The following is a 16,739-nucleotide window of genomic DNA, read 5'->3' on the forward strand; positions in this document are numbered from 1 at the left end:
CAAGTGCCTTATTTCAGTTTTTCTCTTCCCCTTTACTATCTGACAAAATCTGGATTTAAGACTATTCTAATCCATGATATTTAAGTACCTTATGCAGTGGTAAGGAGAAAATCACTATGGATGGAGCCAGCAGCAGAAATCCCACACGAACGGAACTGCAGTATAAAGAATGGCATCCTGTCTCTTCCCATTCACGTGCCACGTAGGGCAGTATTTTTACAGCTCCCAGGCCAGGGCTGGTATTTAGACATTTGAGAGGAGCAGGTGTCACCACTGGCACTTGCAGCTGCCTCTTCTTCTGACCACGTCTTCCTGCTTGGGCTGGGCTGGAAGCATCAGATGCAAGTGTATTAGCAGGGAAAGCAAAGGGGGACTTCCTTCAAAGTTAAAGACTCTGATGAGTATCTTGAAGTTGTTAGTATTTGAAATATCCCATGCACATCTCAGCCAAAGGCAAAGGAGTTTTTCAGAGGACAGTTTTTCAGAGATATGCAAGATGGAATGACTTTATATTCACTAAACATTTTGTGCATAAAACTCCATAGGAGTCACAGCCCTGCGAGGCACCGGCCTTGCTGCTTGCAGATTCTTTGCAATTAGCTTAATGTGGGAAATTCATCTATTTTATTTCTTTGGTGATTTGCAGAACTTTTGGAGTGACAGTACGGTAACTTCTAACTGCAAATCAGCTTCTCCCTGACCTGATTTCTGCCTCAGTAATCACACAGAGAGTCTAATGATGCTTTGAATATGTGATAAAAGTGCTTATTACTCACAAAACTGTACATTCATCATGTTTTCCTGATGACAGACTCACACACGAAATCATCACCTTCAACAACTAGGGACTCAGAGCAGCAACCAGATTCTAAAAATAGATGCTTCCTGTGCTAAGACATTAGTTTTGCATCTCTTACCTGTGATCCTTTACTGCCATGATCATAATTTTATTACAGAGGCAAGCATTCATCTAGCCTTCATCTCAGAATGCCCATTAAAGAAAATAATAATTTCCAAACAAATTTCACCGTTTATTCAGAGTGAAAGGATTGTGCCTTAATGATGAGTTTCTGGGCAGAGTAATAGGGTGACAATTTTTCCTATAAATAAATATTCTTGAACTACCAGTATTGTTAAACAAAAACTATTTTGAGATGCCTCCAGGACTTGTATGAGGCAGCCTAAAGAACCAGTCTGTTTCTCTGAGGGTGTTGTGAATTTGGTATGCAATTACTATTTTATCTTCATCTGTTTTATGCACTTGCTAATGGGATGGTAATATTTTGGGCTATCTTTGGGGGATGGTAATATTTTGGGGTATCCTTTGGAGATCATCAAGCTTTGAATACTTTGGAGTGACTCTTTTTCTGTTCATCTGCTTGATTTGTCTTGCAATGTGCAAAATCTTTTAAGAAGTCATCAAGCTCATTAAAAGGGGAAATAAAGGACTCCAAGCCAGTTACACCTTGTGAAAGTTGATAGCTCAAAATCTAGCGTTAAAGAAAAGTACCAAAAGTAAAAACTGCTTAAAGTTTCCAATTGCCACATACTGCTTCTTTCTTTCTGTTTGCTATGAGCTACCTGGCACTGTTACAACTGACTCTTCATACAGCCGGTACGAGGAGATGTGGAGATGACACTGTCTGGTGAACAGGTCCATGTTCACTCCATGCTGCAGCGTGCGGGAAGAAACACTATTTCCAGGGCTGTGTCACGCTCCCTCTGTGACATTGCTGCCAGAGGCTGCTGTGGTTTGAATATGATGTGTCCTTTCACCTGGTCTTGCCCTCTGCCATAGTGGCTTGGATTTCCACACTCCCACCCTTCTCCCCACTTTGTTCACAAGCAGAATGTGAAATGATGTCTTTGTGATGGCTGGTGCTGAGCTAGGCAGACGTCTCTCCAGATTTTAATGCAACAAGTTCAGAGTCCTCGACATATCTTCCATTTAACTGTTCATTGTTGGAATCGTGATGGTATAGGTAAACGGGGACTTCTGTGATTGATGTCGCAGTGTAGGAGGTAGACCGCGTGGAGCAGTGCTCTCGGCGCCTTTGGCCCCACTGGGTTTTGTACTGTGTCCATTGCCTCTTCAAAGCTCCTTGTACCTGTTAAAGAACCACATAGTTAGGGTGAGGCATAACCTGAATCCCTGTAATTGTAGCATTTTTTTAATTTGCTGCAGGAATTGAAAGAGAGAAAGAGAGAAAGAAAGAGAGAAAGAAAGAGAGAAAGAGAGAAAGAGAGAAAGAAAGAGAGAGAAAGAGAGAGAGAAAGAGAAAGAAAGAAAGAGAGAAATAGAGAAAGAAAGAGTGAAAGAGAGAAAGAAAGAGAGAGAAAGAGAGAAAAAGAGAAAGAAAGAAAGAGAGAGAGAAAGAAAGAGAGAAAGAGAGAGAGAGAAAGAGGGAGAGAGAGAAAGAGAGAAAGAAAGAAAGAGAGAAAGAGAGAAAGAGAGAAAGAAAGAGAGAAAGAAAGAGAGAAAGAAAGAAAGAAAGAAAGAAAGAAAGAAAGAAAGAAAGAAAGAAAGAAAGAAAGAAAGAAAGAAAGAGCGAGCTCCAGGTCTAATTCCATCAGGTTCAGTCTGCCTCTCTCTTCTGCTTTGCTCCCAGCTCCAGAAGCAGAAGTTACTCATCTCTCGGCCTTAACTCCCTCCCTCCCAACCCCATGGCAGCAATTAGTTTCTGCAGTTGTTGCTGCTTATGAAGAGTGGGTATGGGTTAGCTGTTCCCCTACCTAAGAGGTAGATGTGGAACAGATGGTGCACGGGAACACAGTGGGATGCTATGGTAGAAGAGGGAACAGGAAGGAGGGATGAGGATTAAAACCCATCTGAAGCTGCAGCTGGATCCTTGCCCCTGGAATGGCTAATGCATTGTGATCCCTGAAGAAACCTGACCTTGAGTAAAACTGGCCATGAATGGCAAAGTGTAAGTACACTTCAAGAGCTTGCCAGCGCTCATTTTGTAGAGGGGAAGAGTTAGAGGATTAGTATAGATAAACAGAGATTTTATTCCGGTAATTTAAGAACAGGCCCTGTGCTGGCAAACAAATAGCATTGCTCACAGCTCTCTGCATAGGAGAGAATTCCAACCTTTGGACATTCGTCTTCTAGGAATAAAATATTTTATTCAACATTTACATTAAGAGTGTTATTATATATGGCGCTAGGATATGACTTAAGCTATCGAGTCCTGCCAGGGAATAAGAAGCCCTTCTCCAGCTGCATGTCCAGGCGTGCCGGCACTTGCTAGCTCCTTCCCAAAGGAAGCACTGAGACATGAGCAGTGAGCGGGCAAACCCTGGCTCCGTTCATTCAGATCAGCGATTCCAGCCAGCAAAATGTGAGAATAGGAGCAGTTTGCCGTAATAATCTGCTGTAAATGATCACCCCTCCAGAGGAAGGCAGAGGCAGGTGAGGCACTGCGATCACAGGAGCATCCCAGAGTATCCATGCTCGTGCTGAGCTGGACGGTGTGTGTCATTTTTGCTCAGGGAGTATTCTGAAGTCACTCTCTAGGCTCTGTGCAGAACCGTATCTTTGATTCATGTAGATGAATCTAAATGACTTTAATATTTCCCAAGTCTCCACAGTTCTAATCACTCTATTAATATGTATATAGTAAAATGTTATCTACTCACCACCCACAGCTGCCTGCAAGAAAGCTGTTTCATGTCACATAAGGACAAGGCTTCATAAGGAATTGCTATGAATCTGAGATGCTTACTGAGTGTACGGCAGGACTACACAGCATGCCAAGAATGGATATTTCAATTGCTTTGGCTTTTTATTTTTAATCCAAGACACAAGCCAAGGTATGAGGACTGATGCTATAAATCCTTACTCATGGAAGTAGCTGCACTGACTTTGGTATGACTGCTTTCTTGAGTAAACAAACGTTTGCTGGACTAGTCCTTTAAAACTAACTGAAAACGATATCTATGCCCAGTTTCCAATATTAGCTCTTTTTTGCTATTGTTTAGCTTAAGACAAAGTAGTTAAGAGTTCTTTTCACCTGGAGAAATGTATTCCTATTTGCCTTCTCCTAACGCGTGAAGAAAAGAAAACAAATGGCTGAGTGTAGGTTAATTAGATACCAAGCACAGAAAAGGCACATGGCTACAACGGAACTTTAATTACCGGGGCTGTGAGCAAAGCTTACTGTGCCAATATTGAGATTTAAAGTGAAATGGCTGCATGCAGAGATGTTTCATATCACACCATCGCCAAAGTTTATTAGTGAGAAAGAACTACTGCACGAGAGCAATGCAGTTGTAGCACATGATACAGAAATATTACACATGAAGTAAACCCTGTAAAGATTTTAGTCACTTTAAAATTGCCTTTTGATGTCAGAGTATGAATGTTGTAGCTTCGTCACCATAGAAGCTATGGGGAGAGACTGGAAGAAGAAATCTTCAGAAGGATTAAGTCAGTGATTTTTCCCCAATATCACACTGGGGCAGGAGATCCTGTGACCTACAGCTGGACACAATGAGGATAATGCAGAAGTCCTGGGTGTGCCCAGCAGCTCTGCCTGCTCGCAGCCATCTCTCCAACGCTGCCACCGCAGTCATTAGTGCCTGCAGCCACTGCGCACCTCCGGCCATTGCCTCTGCCCCTAAGTATTGAGTGTGTTTGCATTTCACAGCAGTTCATCCATTCAGATTAATCTCAGTGTCTTTAGTTAAGGTGGGAAGAACTTGCTCTTACAGCCTGTTCCTCTCCTGGCCCTGCTTCCCCTGCATAGACCCCAAGGCTTTGATTGCTCTTGCATGGGGAGAGGAGCTGCTGTGAAGGCGATGAGCTCTTGCTGAGCTCTCAAACTGCTCTCAGTTGAACTGGAGTTTGATGGGCTACCAGGTTAACCATAGGTCTGGAGATGATAACACGGTTAACCGAAGGGGGAAGAACAATGTCACTGAGCTTACAAAGCCTGCCGTGAGGAGCTTATCGTTTTGTTCTCAGAAGGGAGTGACACTTCAATTGTATGTGTGGTGAGGGAGAGAACAGGCACATCCCCTCCAGTTCAGCCCATGATTAGAAGTGCCGTTAGTCAGGTTTAAAAGGCTCCATGGAGCAGTGAGAGCACGAGGTCAAAGCAGCTGGGTTTTTGCTCTCCGCTGAACTGCTGGCCTGTGCAAGGATCTGGCCACAAATGGATAATGGATAGTACAAGCTGCTGCACTTGAGTAAAACAACGTGTTAATCTAGATTGCCACGATTCCAAGGATCTCAGATGATCATAATTCAGTGCCAACTAAAACTGTTCATGCACGGATTTTAAATGTGTAAGCAGCATTACTGAAAATCACATGCACAGCAATAATATATTAACGACCAAGGAGGCTCCTGGGGACCGGGAGGGGCAGGGCGATGCCTGCTGTGCTTTCTGCTGGGATAGCAGATGGAAGAAAGTAAAGTCTAAAGAAACAAAGAGCCTGAGTTTATTTACTCAGTCCTGCTCTTCAGGACTTAAAAGGTTTTTCTGTTCTCTATTAGCCATTCATGCCTCTTGGCACACAAGATATATGGCTGACTTTTTTTTTTTTTTCCAAACAGACTTTCCATTTTGTTGGCCAGTCTTGCAGTCTAGAAGCAATCTCAAGCCTGGAAATATGGTCTGGTGAGCAGACTATTGCAGAGACCTTGTATCATCTGTACAACGCTGTTGTTGTTGGACAGAGAAACTACAGTGCTGCTGGACACTGAGATTTTCTATGAAAATGCACAGGAAGATCTGTCAATTTAAAAGTCCAAAACAAATCTATTGTTTACGTGTTCTTCCACATGAATGCAGGCACCAGTACAGCTTCTCATTACTATTTTTATATTTCTTTCTATAGATCGGCTCGTGGTGCTAAAGGGAGGTTGGTGAGGTAGTAGGCGACGAACGCAATATAAAACACTGTCAGGTGGTCCTGAGTTTAGCATTGTTTGTCCTGGCTAAACTTTATGTAATTCATCCTTGAAGTTAAATATTCCAGTAGGAAAAAGTAAATCCCAGAGTATCCAGGCCCCTGTGGTGCTAAAATTAATCTCCTTGCCCCACACTGAATTTTCTCATGAGACATAATTTTGAGCTCTATAGCAGCAGATCTATACAGCAGCTTGGAAACAATCTCCTACCATGACTGAAGACCAGACTGTGGCTTTGGTCTATGTCATACTGCACACAGCAAGACTCGGGGAAATTATCTTTGCTTAGTTCTCTTGGGCAGCCAAACTCAGACCAGCACTCCCTTTGGAAGGACCTAATGCCATCTTGGCATTAGTCTGTTGCTGCTTCTCTATAGGTTTTGTGCCTTATGTATCTACACCTTGTGTAACTGCAAGAATAAATGGGACTTGCAGGAAGGGGATCACGATCCTCTCATCCTCTCTTCTGGCACAGCCCAACACAGCTACTCTAATACATAAACTTGCTTGATGTTTATTGGTAATGTGCTGATGCAAGTAGCACCAAACTGTCTTGAGTCTATATTAGAGAGGTGTCTGCTTTGGCTCTCTGGCCACTTTAGCAGGAAATTCTACAAAAAACTTCCCTTATTGTCCAGTAAATAAAATTTCCTACAAGAAAATAATGAGGAAGTTTCTCAGCATCCCTATCATTGACCATGTTGGACAGTCTGGAGTCTGCAGCAGATACAACAATTTTAAAAGTGTGTGTAATGATGAAAAGTACCCAAGCACCAACAAAAATCACGCTCAACATGTCTGAGAAACTGGAATCCCCACAGCTGTTTGCTCTTACTGCCTGACACTGATGAAAGTTTCTGATCAGCGACTCTATCAAGGAGTCATTAATTCTACAGGCAGTCTGCAGCTACCGGAAGGTAGTTAAGCCATCCATGTGATTATTTATGGGTTAGGGTTTGGGTTAGGGTTAGGGTTTGTGTTAGGGATATTTCTACTATTCAGGATTTGTATCCAGACCCTGCATCTTCCACCCACATAAGGAATGACTGGCTGCTATTGCAGCTTCCTAACAGCAGCTCAGTGAGTGCAGAAGTCTAGACCGCACAGCATGCCTCTGAGGTTGGACGTCTGAATATCATGTATGAATATAGTGTATTTTCTTTATCCAAATGTATTTATTCTGACTTCTAAATTAATTTAATACAGTATTTAATGAACAAAAGAGAGTTGCATATTTATTTTAGACTAATCTTCATTCCTGGAATGTGGCTTTTAATTTTCTGCCTAGTGCAGTCTAGTTTAGTTCATATGACGGGTAAACTCATTCATACCCTGCAATCTAATTTTGAGTTAAATGATACATATGGCCATGATGTTGGCAAGCAGCTGTTCCAGATCTGTTCGTCACTGGGTAACCTGCAAATTGTATTCCTGGAGTTGTAAAGGTGGATATGCTTCTCTGACGTTGTGGCATTGCCAAAAGCACTTAGGTATGTTTCATCACATAGCTCCAGTTCCAAAGAAACAGACAGCCTTTAAGATAGTTTACATTTTCAGTGTATTTTCTTGCTGCCTTTCCTCAATTTTAGCATTGCTACAGCCTTTCTCGCCACAAATCCATACGTTCTCATTAGAGTTGGAGAATTACAGAGTAATTGACCTTTTACTCTAAAGCTATAAAACAGTAAGCAAATTTGTTCTGCAAAATCTAATCTGAAAAAAATGGAAGGCAACACTGGTGAGAATGAAGAAGGAAGAAGGCAATGCTGAAGACCAGGATTTTGGGGTAACACATTGTTTGGAGGCAAGCAAGGACAGGCTGGAGCGCTGCCTGCACAGAGCTATGCAGTCATTCCTATAGGGAGAGGATGCTTCAAAAATTGCCTGGCTGGTCTCTACTTTCTCCACGCCTACCAGGGAGAACGAGAAATCTCTCTGTGTTTCCAGGGCATGGAGAGTGGACTGTGCCAGAAAGTTATGACAGTAAGGGAGAATGAGAAAGCCTGCAGATCCTGGGGGTATAAAAGTGATAGGAAAAAATTGCTGTACGTCTTTCCAACTTTTTTTTAATTGGACCCATGAAACCATGATTTTTACGGTTATCATTTTGTATTATGTTCTGGTGTCATTAACTGTTCACCTTTTGTTATTTTCTTTTATTATCTCGAGAAGCCGTGCTACAGAATTACAGTCAGAGGCCTCTAATTGTTTCTACTGTTGCATTTCTCTGTACATTTATGCAGCAAGCCAGCCAGAAGCCAATGTATAGCTATGCCATCCCAAAAGTTAGCAAACCAGCTAGTAGGACCTTATCAATAGATAATGTGCTTCAAGTCACTACAAAAACATCCGCATGGTCACATCATTACTGGGAATTCGCTATTTTCTAATAGTACACAGGGATAAACACGAGCATGAATATCTCTTTTGGTTGACATACTGAGTGTTAGCATCACAAAGCTTGCTCTGTACCTAAGTCACCTGCTCTGGATTAAAAAATAACTTTTTAAAGGACTTTCTGCCTTTCCTAAGATATGCGGTGGTTTATTTTGCTACAGTTGAATGCTCCTGATGTATTGAAAAAGCATTTTTCTGCTAACCATCTTTGGAAAATGGCTTACTGTAGGAATTTAAATGGTTCTTGACATATTTTAACCAGCTATTTCTTTGTAAAAAAAAAAAAAAAAAAAAAAAAAGAAAGTAGTGAATTGGACCTAAAACCAGCTCTAGGTATCTAAAATACTGATCCAGCTGTAAAAGAATGTGAAACAGCTTTGCCTCAAGGGTTTTTATTTCTCAGTTACTACAAGAGAAACACTGACTTTAAAAAGGCCAGTGCTAATCCTCAAAGGAGTGAAAGTAGTTGCGCTCCTCCAGGCTCCTCTGCTCCGACAGTGCTACTGGGGACGGCACCTCCACCACGGCTCTGGGGCTGAACGCAGCACACGGCTCTCCAGGACAGACCCCCGAAGATCCCCACTGCTTCTTATGGGCCTTTTTGGTCCTTCCAGGCAATTCTGGGGCAGGAAGGGAAGTAGAGCATTTTTCTCCTTTACTTGGACCTCTGTCTCAAAATTGCAGATAGCAGGGGGAGAGTCTCACGCCTGTACCCCATTTGGTGCCATCTGCTTTGTGAAGGTAACATTCCTGATTCATCCGCTCAGAGATATTCAAGTCACATAATATTCTGCACAGAGCTTTCAAAACCTCACGCTGCTGGTTGTACATACAGAGTAAAAAGCTACTTTGTGTGGTTTCGAAGTAGCACAACATGCTTCATTTCTGCCTTAATGAACAACAAAGTGACTATTTTTCAAATTCTGTTCATTTGCTGTATTTTACATGCTTACCTCACCATTGAAGAAGCAGAATATAGTTGCCACAAGTAAGCCCTACGAGAAAGGAAAAGAGTTTAGGGATCAGAATATACAATTTATTTTTTTTTGCATTCCTTAGGAATTTGGACTTGGAGGGATACAAAATAAAAACATTAGTCCACTTCCTCTACATCACCGACACTTCACCTTACCTCCCCCTCATTCACAGTTACATTATTACACCCATTTTTGTCTTCTCAACATGTTTTTCCATTTCGTTCTATATTACTAGCATTTATATATTATCTATTTTGTCTATGAAGTTATTTTTGTACAAGAGGCCTAGAGAAGGAAAATTAAATGGTGTGTAAGGCAGATATCTTGCTTACAGGGGAATACCACACTGGTACCGACTTTGCTGAAGAGACGGCAGAAGAGCTGTGTCCTCCATGCTGCCGCTCGTTTGTCAGAGTACAGTTACCCAGTTACAAGTGTCAGCCAAGGAGAATCCAGCTGCCCCAGGAAGGCTTTAAATCAAACTGTATGTCAGGGTAAGTGAGCTTGTATGTGGGGCACCACAATGGATGGTGGGGATGTGAAAAGAGGTATAAATGGTCAGGAAAAGGGAAAAAAAACCCACAATAGGTGAGTTAGAAGGTAGGGGCAGAGAAAAAGAAGAGAGATTGCAGATCAAAGCTTAGTCCTAAATGGCTTAAAATTAATTTAATTACTGCCACAATTGTTCAGATAATATTTCACTACTGCTACAATATTAAAAAGGGCCAAGCCAGGGACATGAGGTGAGAAGGTGTGAAATTAATAAGAGAGAAAATTCTCGCACACAGAGCCTGCCATTCAGAATCACGTAGTTACTCTGGTCCATGTTCTAAACCACACTCGCTCTTATTAAAATAGCATTACATAGCTTCAGTGGGAGCCAAATGCCTTCATTTTAAATTACTTAAAGCAGTTATTATAAACTAAACATATGGCAGTTTGTGAAATTGAGGGGAAAACTGCAATACAGTAGTTTGTGTTCCCATGGGCTGCTTTGAAGAGCTTTACAGCTGTATCTTTTTTATAAACCTTAATTTAACTGATTACCAGTTAAATTGTAGCTAACACTTTGTAAAATGTCTTGGACTCTCAAGTGTATATTTTGGACCACAAATGTAGGGTAAGCAATAACTATTTTAGCAAAATGCTTATATGTTAGAGATACATAGGCTGGTTTGAAGAGATGCCGACCACCTGAATTTTGGCAATTATTTTTCTCCAGTAAATCTCTTCTAATGCAGAATTTGTAATTTGACATGACTTCAAATATGAACCCAGTAGAGCATATGCAAGGAGGAGGAAGAGTAGACATAGTGAGAAAAAGAAAGTTTCTTTTCATGTTTTGGAAAAACAGTGAGTATTCTCAAAAAACTCAAATTGCGGTATACAATATGTGATGCGCAATAGTTTGCCCATAAGCTGTGGTTTCAGAAACACCACAAAGCCAACCAAAATCTTATGCCTCTAAAGCAGGACTTGGTTAGACCACAGATTCCTAAATAAAAAAGTTATGCAGGGGGAGCAAATGCGTCACTTCCTGGTGCCCTATCTTGATTTTCTCCTGCTCTGTGTGTGCTGTATTAATTTTCAGAGTCTTGCAAAACATCTGCAGTTGAACTACCAGGTACACAGGCTCAGCAGGGGTCTCACTATTTTGCTAAAGTGTGTTTATATTAACAGCAGTCAGCCACGATGGGAAATGAAACGGATCTTGATCTCATCTGGGGGTAGAGATGCACGATGGATGTTGCATCTGAGGCACGGCGGACACAAAAGATGCCAGGAGGAGAGAAAGAACCAGAGAAACTTCTCTAAGTCTGTTCTTCAGTGCGAGTGTTTCGGGGGAATTTGGGAACTGCGGTTCACCTAAAGGCAGAATTGAACCTGAACTGCTGAAGTGAAGTCATTTTCCATTTCAGTTCCTGTATGTTATTTGAATTCCTCTGTTACATTCTGCAATTGCTCTACTTTTGTTGGAGAGTGTAGTTCCCTTAACTGATGTTTTCTCCAGACAACTTCTGACAGAAAAGCTAAAGAGAAAGCTGTGGTGGTGCCTCATATCCCTTCAACTCTTCCGGTCTGGAATGAGCTGAGAGCAGATCTGGCTCCTCACTATTTTGAGACCACGGATGTTGTACATGTTCTGGCTGAAGAAATTATTTTCTCTAGTTTGTCCCATATAGGTCTCACTGCTCTTCTTCCATCAGCAACAGCCCTCTGGGCTCTGCCATCTATCTACTTCCATTTCTATTTCTATTTCTATTTCTATTTCTATTTCTATTTCTATTTCTATTTCTATTTCTACTTCCATTTCTATTTCTAGTTCTAATTCGTATTTCTATTTATTTCTATTTCTATTTCATTATTTCTATTTCTATATTTATTTCTATTTCTATTTCTTATTTTTTCCCATTTATACATAATTTTTTGACGATAGTTCAGAGTACTACCGTTATCTTCAGCTGTAAAGCTCCAGAGATATCTGTAGGACATATCAGCTTTGTCTCTTCAGATGCAGTTGGGCTTGGGATGATGATAATTTTACAGTAGTTCTATTAAAACATGACAGACTGGATGTAGGTTAATCGTTTCATGTAAGACCCACAGGTTAATTTTCATATCTCTTTGACACACGCCTTCCATATTCTCTCTAACTGCTGCTGGTTTTTGCTTAGGGTGCAATTCTCGTTGAGGATGAGATCTCTAGGTCAGTTATACCTCTCTGCCACTGTGTGGAGTTGTTAAACTGACCTGTGATATATTGTCTGCTGAGAGCAGGATAACACTGGCTGTGGTATTGAAGGCAGAGATGAAAAATACATTTATTTTGAGATTAAGGCCTTTAACGACTTCTGAAATTCTTTATTTCTGGAATTGTGTGAAGACCAGATGAATGTGGCTTTTGGCCGAATCATGCCTTAGAGACTGTTCAGAGTTAGCAGCTCTCAGACCTTCATGTACCTCACTGACCCCATAGTGAGTTTTTCCCTGTGTTTAAGTGCCTATACTGGTCCAAGGACATTCTTTGCTTGACAGGTATTTAATTTGTATCTAACTCTCCCAGAAAACCTGAGTGTCTTGAAAGAAGTTCCAGTAATTTGCTCAGGTTAAAAAGAAACAAACAAAACCCACCTATGCAGATCCTGCAAATTTACATGGATTTCTGATACCTCGGTTGTTTTTCTTCTAGGTTATGTCTCCATAAAACCAATAAACCATATCTATATATGCTTATTCCTGTTATTCCTGAGGATGTCTATGGCATTAGTTTCTGCCACAATTACACGCTGTGTTTACACTTCAGTGGGATGACATGTTCATTGTTGGTGGTAGAAGATGATGGCACATATAATTGTACAGATGGGCATAATATTAAAAAAAAAGAGTTTCTGATTCTCTGTGTGGGCTTTGGTCCATGTCCATTCACTTCTCACTTCTGGATCTGAGTGGACAGCAAAAGGAAAAAAAAAAGGTATGGCCAAAGTTCTTCATGGAAGTACTTCCCATTCCCATCTCTCTCATTTCAGCGGAGACAAAGAGCTTTGAGAAAAACAACACTTGAACTTGATGAACAACTTCATCATCTTCATTCACAGCACATTCATACAGCATCTCTGAGGTAAATGACTGCGCTATAAAGTGTTCATTTGTGTTAGGCTAAAAAAAAATAAGCAAAACAACGAATGTGTGTGTGCAGTTTCTGCTGCTACTGAGGTGGGGAGATTGTCAGGAGAGGGCTGAAGACGGCAGCCCACCTGCTGCGAAATGAGGGAGACATCCCATCAGTGAAAGCTCACACTTCCACACTTTGCTGCTTCTCGTGCTCTCTGTTGGAGGTTTCACTACTGTCATTTTGTACATAATTTTTTCCTTCAAAAACGGCACTTTATAATATCCAGCTTTCAAAAAAACCATTTTCCTCAACTTTTATTGGCTCAAAATATTAGGAAGTTTTGAAATTACTAATAATGCAAAGAAAAAAGAAACAGGAAATCAAAAACCCACTTATGTTGTCAGAAGCAGTCCTATGACCTTAACTTTACACAGAAAGAAAAAATGTTTCTGGTTTGGCATCACAGACGATATTTATTTCCCTTTAAATGGAGAAACGGATGGAATGAATACTTTCTAAAATGCATTGAAATATCTTACTAGTTTTAAGAGGCTACTTTCAAATGGGTTAATCTTGTTCTGCGTGAAGCTGCAGAGAGAGTTAAATTTACAACTTGGAGGCAGGGCGGATCTATATGTGACCCAAACCCATGCCTAAAAGCTACAAAACACCCCTGGCACAAATGAGGCCCCCGTGGGCTGGATGTGCCTGCCTGGCAGGGCGGGTGCTGCAGTCCTGAGGGGGCTGCTTGGAAGCTGCTCAGTGACACAGAAGTAACCTTACTTGAGGAGAAAGAAAACTTTGGTTATTCTCCATTTAATAGAAAAAAAACCCCTTTATTTGCCAATAAAAACCCTTAGAGGTTTTTAAAATAAAATAAAAATAAAATGCTGATTAGCATTTTAATTTGTCGATGGAGGCGGACGTGCATATTTAGGGCCACGGTCAGCAAGGTATTGAGAAGGAGAGTAACTTTAAGTGCTTACGTATTGCTGTTGATTTGGGGGCTATTTCTCCACTGCACCAAGCGGACCTCCATGGCTAAATCTTCTCTGGCATAGCGACAGTGCAACGTTAGGTAACGTGATAGCCTCCACAAACCCAGCTAGATGCTGGAGGGAGAATTTTGTGAGAGGGGACAGCTGGTGGCAGGAGCTTGCAAGCAGGAGTGCGTTAATCTCTGGGCTTGTTTGCGAGCATCTGGAAGGGGGGTGGGGTGTCTATGTGTGGGACTAACTGATGCATCATGGGGTTACTGCATTTTTCTGCTCTTCACTTTTTCTGGTGAGGCCTCTACTATGGACCAATGTCAGAGATCAGAAGCTGGGATAATGGGATGTGCTGGCTGGTAGTAGTGACAGAGGTGTTTTCACGACAGAGGTGTGTGTAAGGAGGCAGAGCATCCTGTACCACAGTGTTTTACACCCCGAGGAAGACTGCATCTTTCATGGGCTTTCAGCATCATCTAACAGGCTTTTGAAAGCCAAGTCCTCTCGGAAAATCTCCAACTCGCTGGCTGTTCTGGAGCGCAAATGTTTGCTTTGAGGTGCCTACTGTAGGAGCACTGTTTAACAAGCAAACTGCCTGTTCAGCAATGCACCTACAGCATCCCCCTCTGCATAAATTACTCCACTTAAGGGCTGAAATATCTTTCTTTCGCCTGGTGCAACCTTCATTTCAGCACAGTCTGGAGACTGAAGAGCTGATATTGGTGATGGTGAGGGGAGACACTAATCTCTGCTTTTACAGCATCCATGGAAGGCTGGCTGGTGGGGCTGGAAAAGTACGTGCATTCATATTTGCAGCACAAAGGCCAGTCTTCATTTTTTTTTTTTCATTTACACATATGCTGTATAGATCTGTTAAGAAGAATTGGGTCTATGTGGTGAAACAGACACAATTTGATACAGGGGAAGTAGAAATACAGAGTTTATGAATTGCTCATATAACCATATTTGAAAAAACACTTCTGCTTAAAACAGTGAGCACTGATGACAGTACTGCAAAAAGGGATGGACAATTCAAAACCAGGCTGGCTTCTGTAATTCCAAAGTGACTTCAGTAGAGGAAACCTAGCATGTAACATCTTGACATGCTGTTTTTTAACTGGGAAAACCATTCTATGAAAGATATACCATTACACAGTTTCCTGTGGGAACAAATACTTTCTCACTCATCATCTTCAATCATGATTTTTACAATAGACTGCAGTGCTTGTTTGCACCATTTCTGTGGACACGGACAATGTAGCTAATGTATCAGACCATTGTGCTCACGTAAAGCAGCGACGCGCTGTTGAAAAACTGTCTCTCTTTCTGTTCTAGAAAAAGGCATTAAAAAGGTATTGTTTAACCAAAGCAGAAATGGAGAATGTATTACATTTTCCGTGAAAAAAAAAATCTTCATAATTGCACCCACGATGCCTGCTTGTATGTGATTGACAGGCCACAGTATGTGAAGACTAATAGACTGCTGCCGGCTTATGGAGAGGCAGGCTGTGCTGTGGTTTGTAACAGCATAATAGCTAGTGGGGAAATAGAGCTGTTACACAAACTAATACAATATCTGCTAATTACATAATCAGTCCTAGAAGAAAATGAGCACCAGAGGAGCGATTATATAGCTGGCTATCTTAAATATGCATACAAGAAACGTTTGGGAAAGGATTAAGAAAGTTTATTTTCGAATACAGTTAAGAATCCACCCTAAGTAGAAAAGGGAGCGTCACTATCGGCTGCAGTTAGCAGGACGACTGCATAACCCTCCCAAAAGGCCAAATTTTACATGCTGGTGGGGAGCACACTGAGATTATATTGCAGAGGTGTCAAGAGCTCTTCTGTGAGGTCTGCACTGCTGCCCCGGCTGGGGGATGGCTCTGGGTGGGCTGTCACTGCTTGGCATGGCCTGGCGGCCTCTCTGGGCACAGCAGCAGTGGGGCACGGGCAGCCCGCACCATGTGTCCACGCTGGTGTCCCCAGCACTGTCCCCCAGGACAAAATGCATTGTCAGAGGGTGATCGGGGTCGATAAGCCATGGAGAGACACCCATTCCCGATGACTGGGACGAGGGCAGAAGGAACTCATCAGAGACGAATCTTTGCCTCCTTGGCTCCCTCCCTCACCTAGTCCCATCCATCAATACAAGAGTTTCACAATACTTTGGTTTTGTTTCTCATTCCATTTTAACCTTGGTTTGACTTTCTGTTGCGTAATTATCATAATTAGGATTGTTAACTAAGATGATTAACATTCTTTTTGCAATTCTCTGACAACATCACAGGATTCAAAAGATGTTTTAAGAGTAAAATGATTATTGTAACAGTCTATGTTATCATAACTTGCTAAAACTGCAAGCAACTTGTCATCAGAAAACTTATTTGGAGATAATTCCTTTATAGCCTTTTGAGACCGAAGAAGTGACAATACAGGAAACAATAGAAGAAACAGACTCTCATTCCTTTTAAGCAGAACTGTAATATGAGATGGCATACACTGCAAAAACAGACCTATAACTTCAGTTATTCTACACACGCAGAAGTATGCACATCCACAGTTCTGAAGGGATAAGGGTGATAAGCAGGAAATATAATCTAAGATGACAGGATGCATAGATTTGGTAGCATTATTTATCACTTCATTTAAGGAAAACCCACCACTGATTTTATTTTTTTTTTCCAGCTGTCTTCTAACTACAACATTAAAATAATTTCTGCGTTTAGCTTCTGTATGAAAGGGAGCAAGAAGTGGGTCACTGTACTCGCACCTATTTTGACCACTACTCACAAATGCATTAGAAATCTGCCTTTCCTAGTCAATATAGGACCGGATATATTACA

General features: G+C 41.5%; 1 protein-coding gene across 3 annotated transcripts in view; it reads right to left on the reverse strand.

The window, feature by feature from the left end:
* Positions 1-1,013: 1,013 nt before the first annotated feature.
* CALCR (calcitonin receptor) overlaps positions 1,014-16,739 on the reverse strand; it is a 172,275-nt gene continuing 156,549 nt past the window's right edge. For 2 of the 3 annotated variants that reach the window (XM_074574684.1, XM_074574682.1), the window contains 2 exons: positions 9,268-9,309; positions 1,387-2,108 (listed from right to left, as the gene is read on the reverse strand). In XM_074574684.1, the coding sequence (XP_074430785.1) occupies positions 1,887-2,108; positions 9,268-9,309 (264 nt within the window). In that variant the 3' untranslated portion in view covers positions 1,387-1,886. Of the gene's footprint in view, positions 2,109-9,267; positions 9,310-16,739 lie in introns of all 3 variants that reach the window. The other variant, XM_074574685.1, reaches the window with a different exon arrangement.

The sequence above is a fragment of the Larus michahellis genome, chromosome 2 (assembly GCF_964199755.1).
Source record: "Larus michahellis chromosome 2, bLarMic1.1, whole genome shotgun sequence".
In the NCBI taxonomy this organism is placed as follows: Eukaryota; Metazoa; Chordata; class Aves; order Charadriiformes; family Laridae; genus Larus; species Larus michahellis.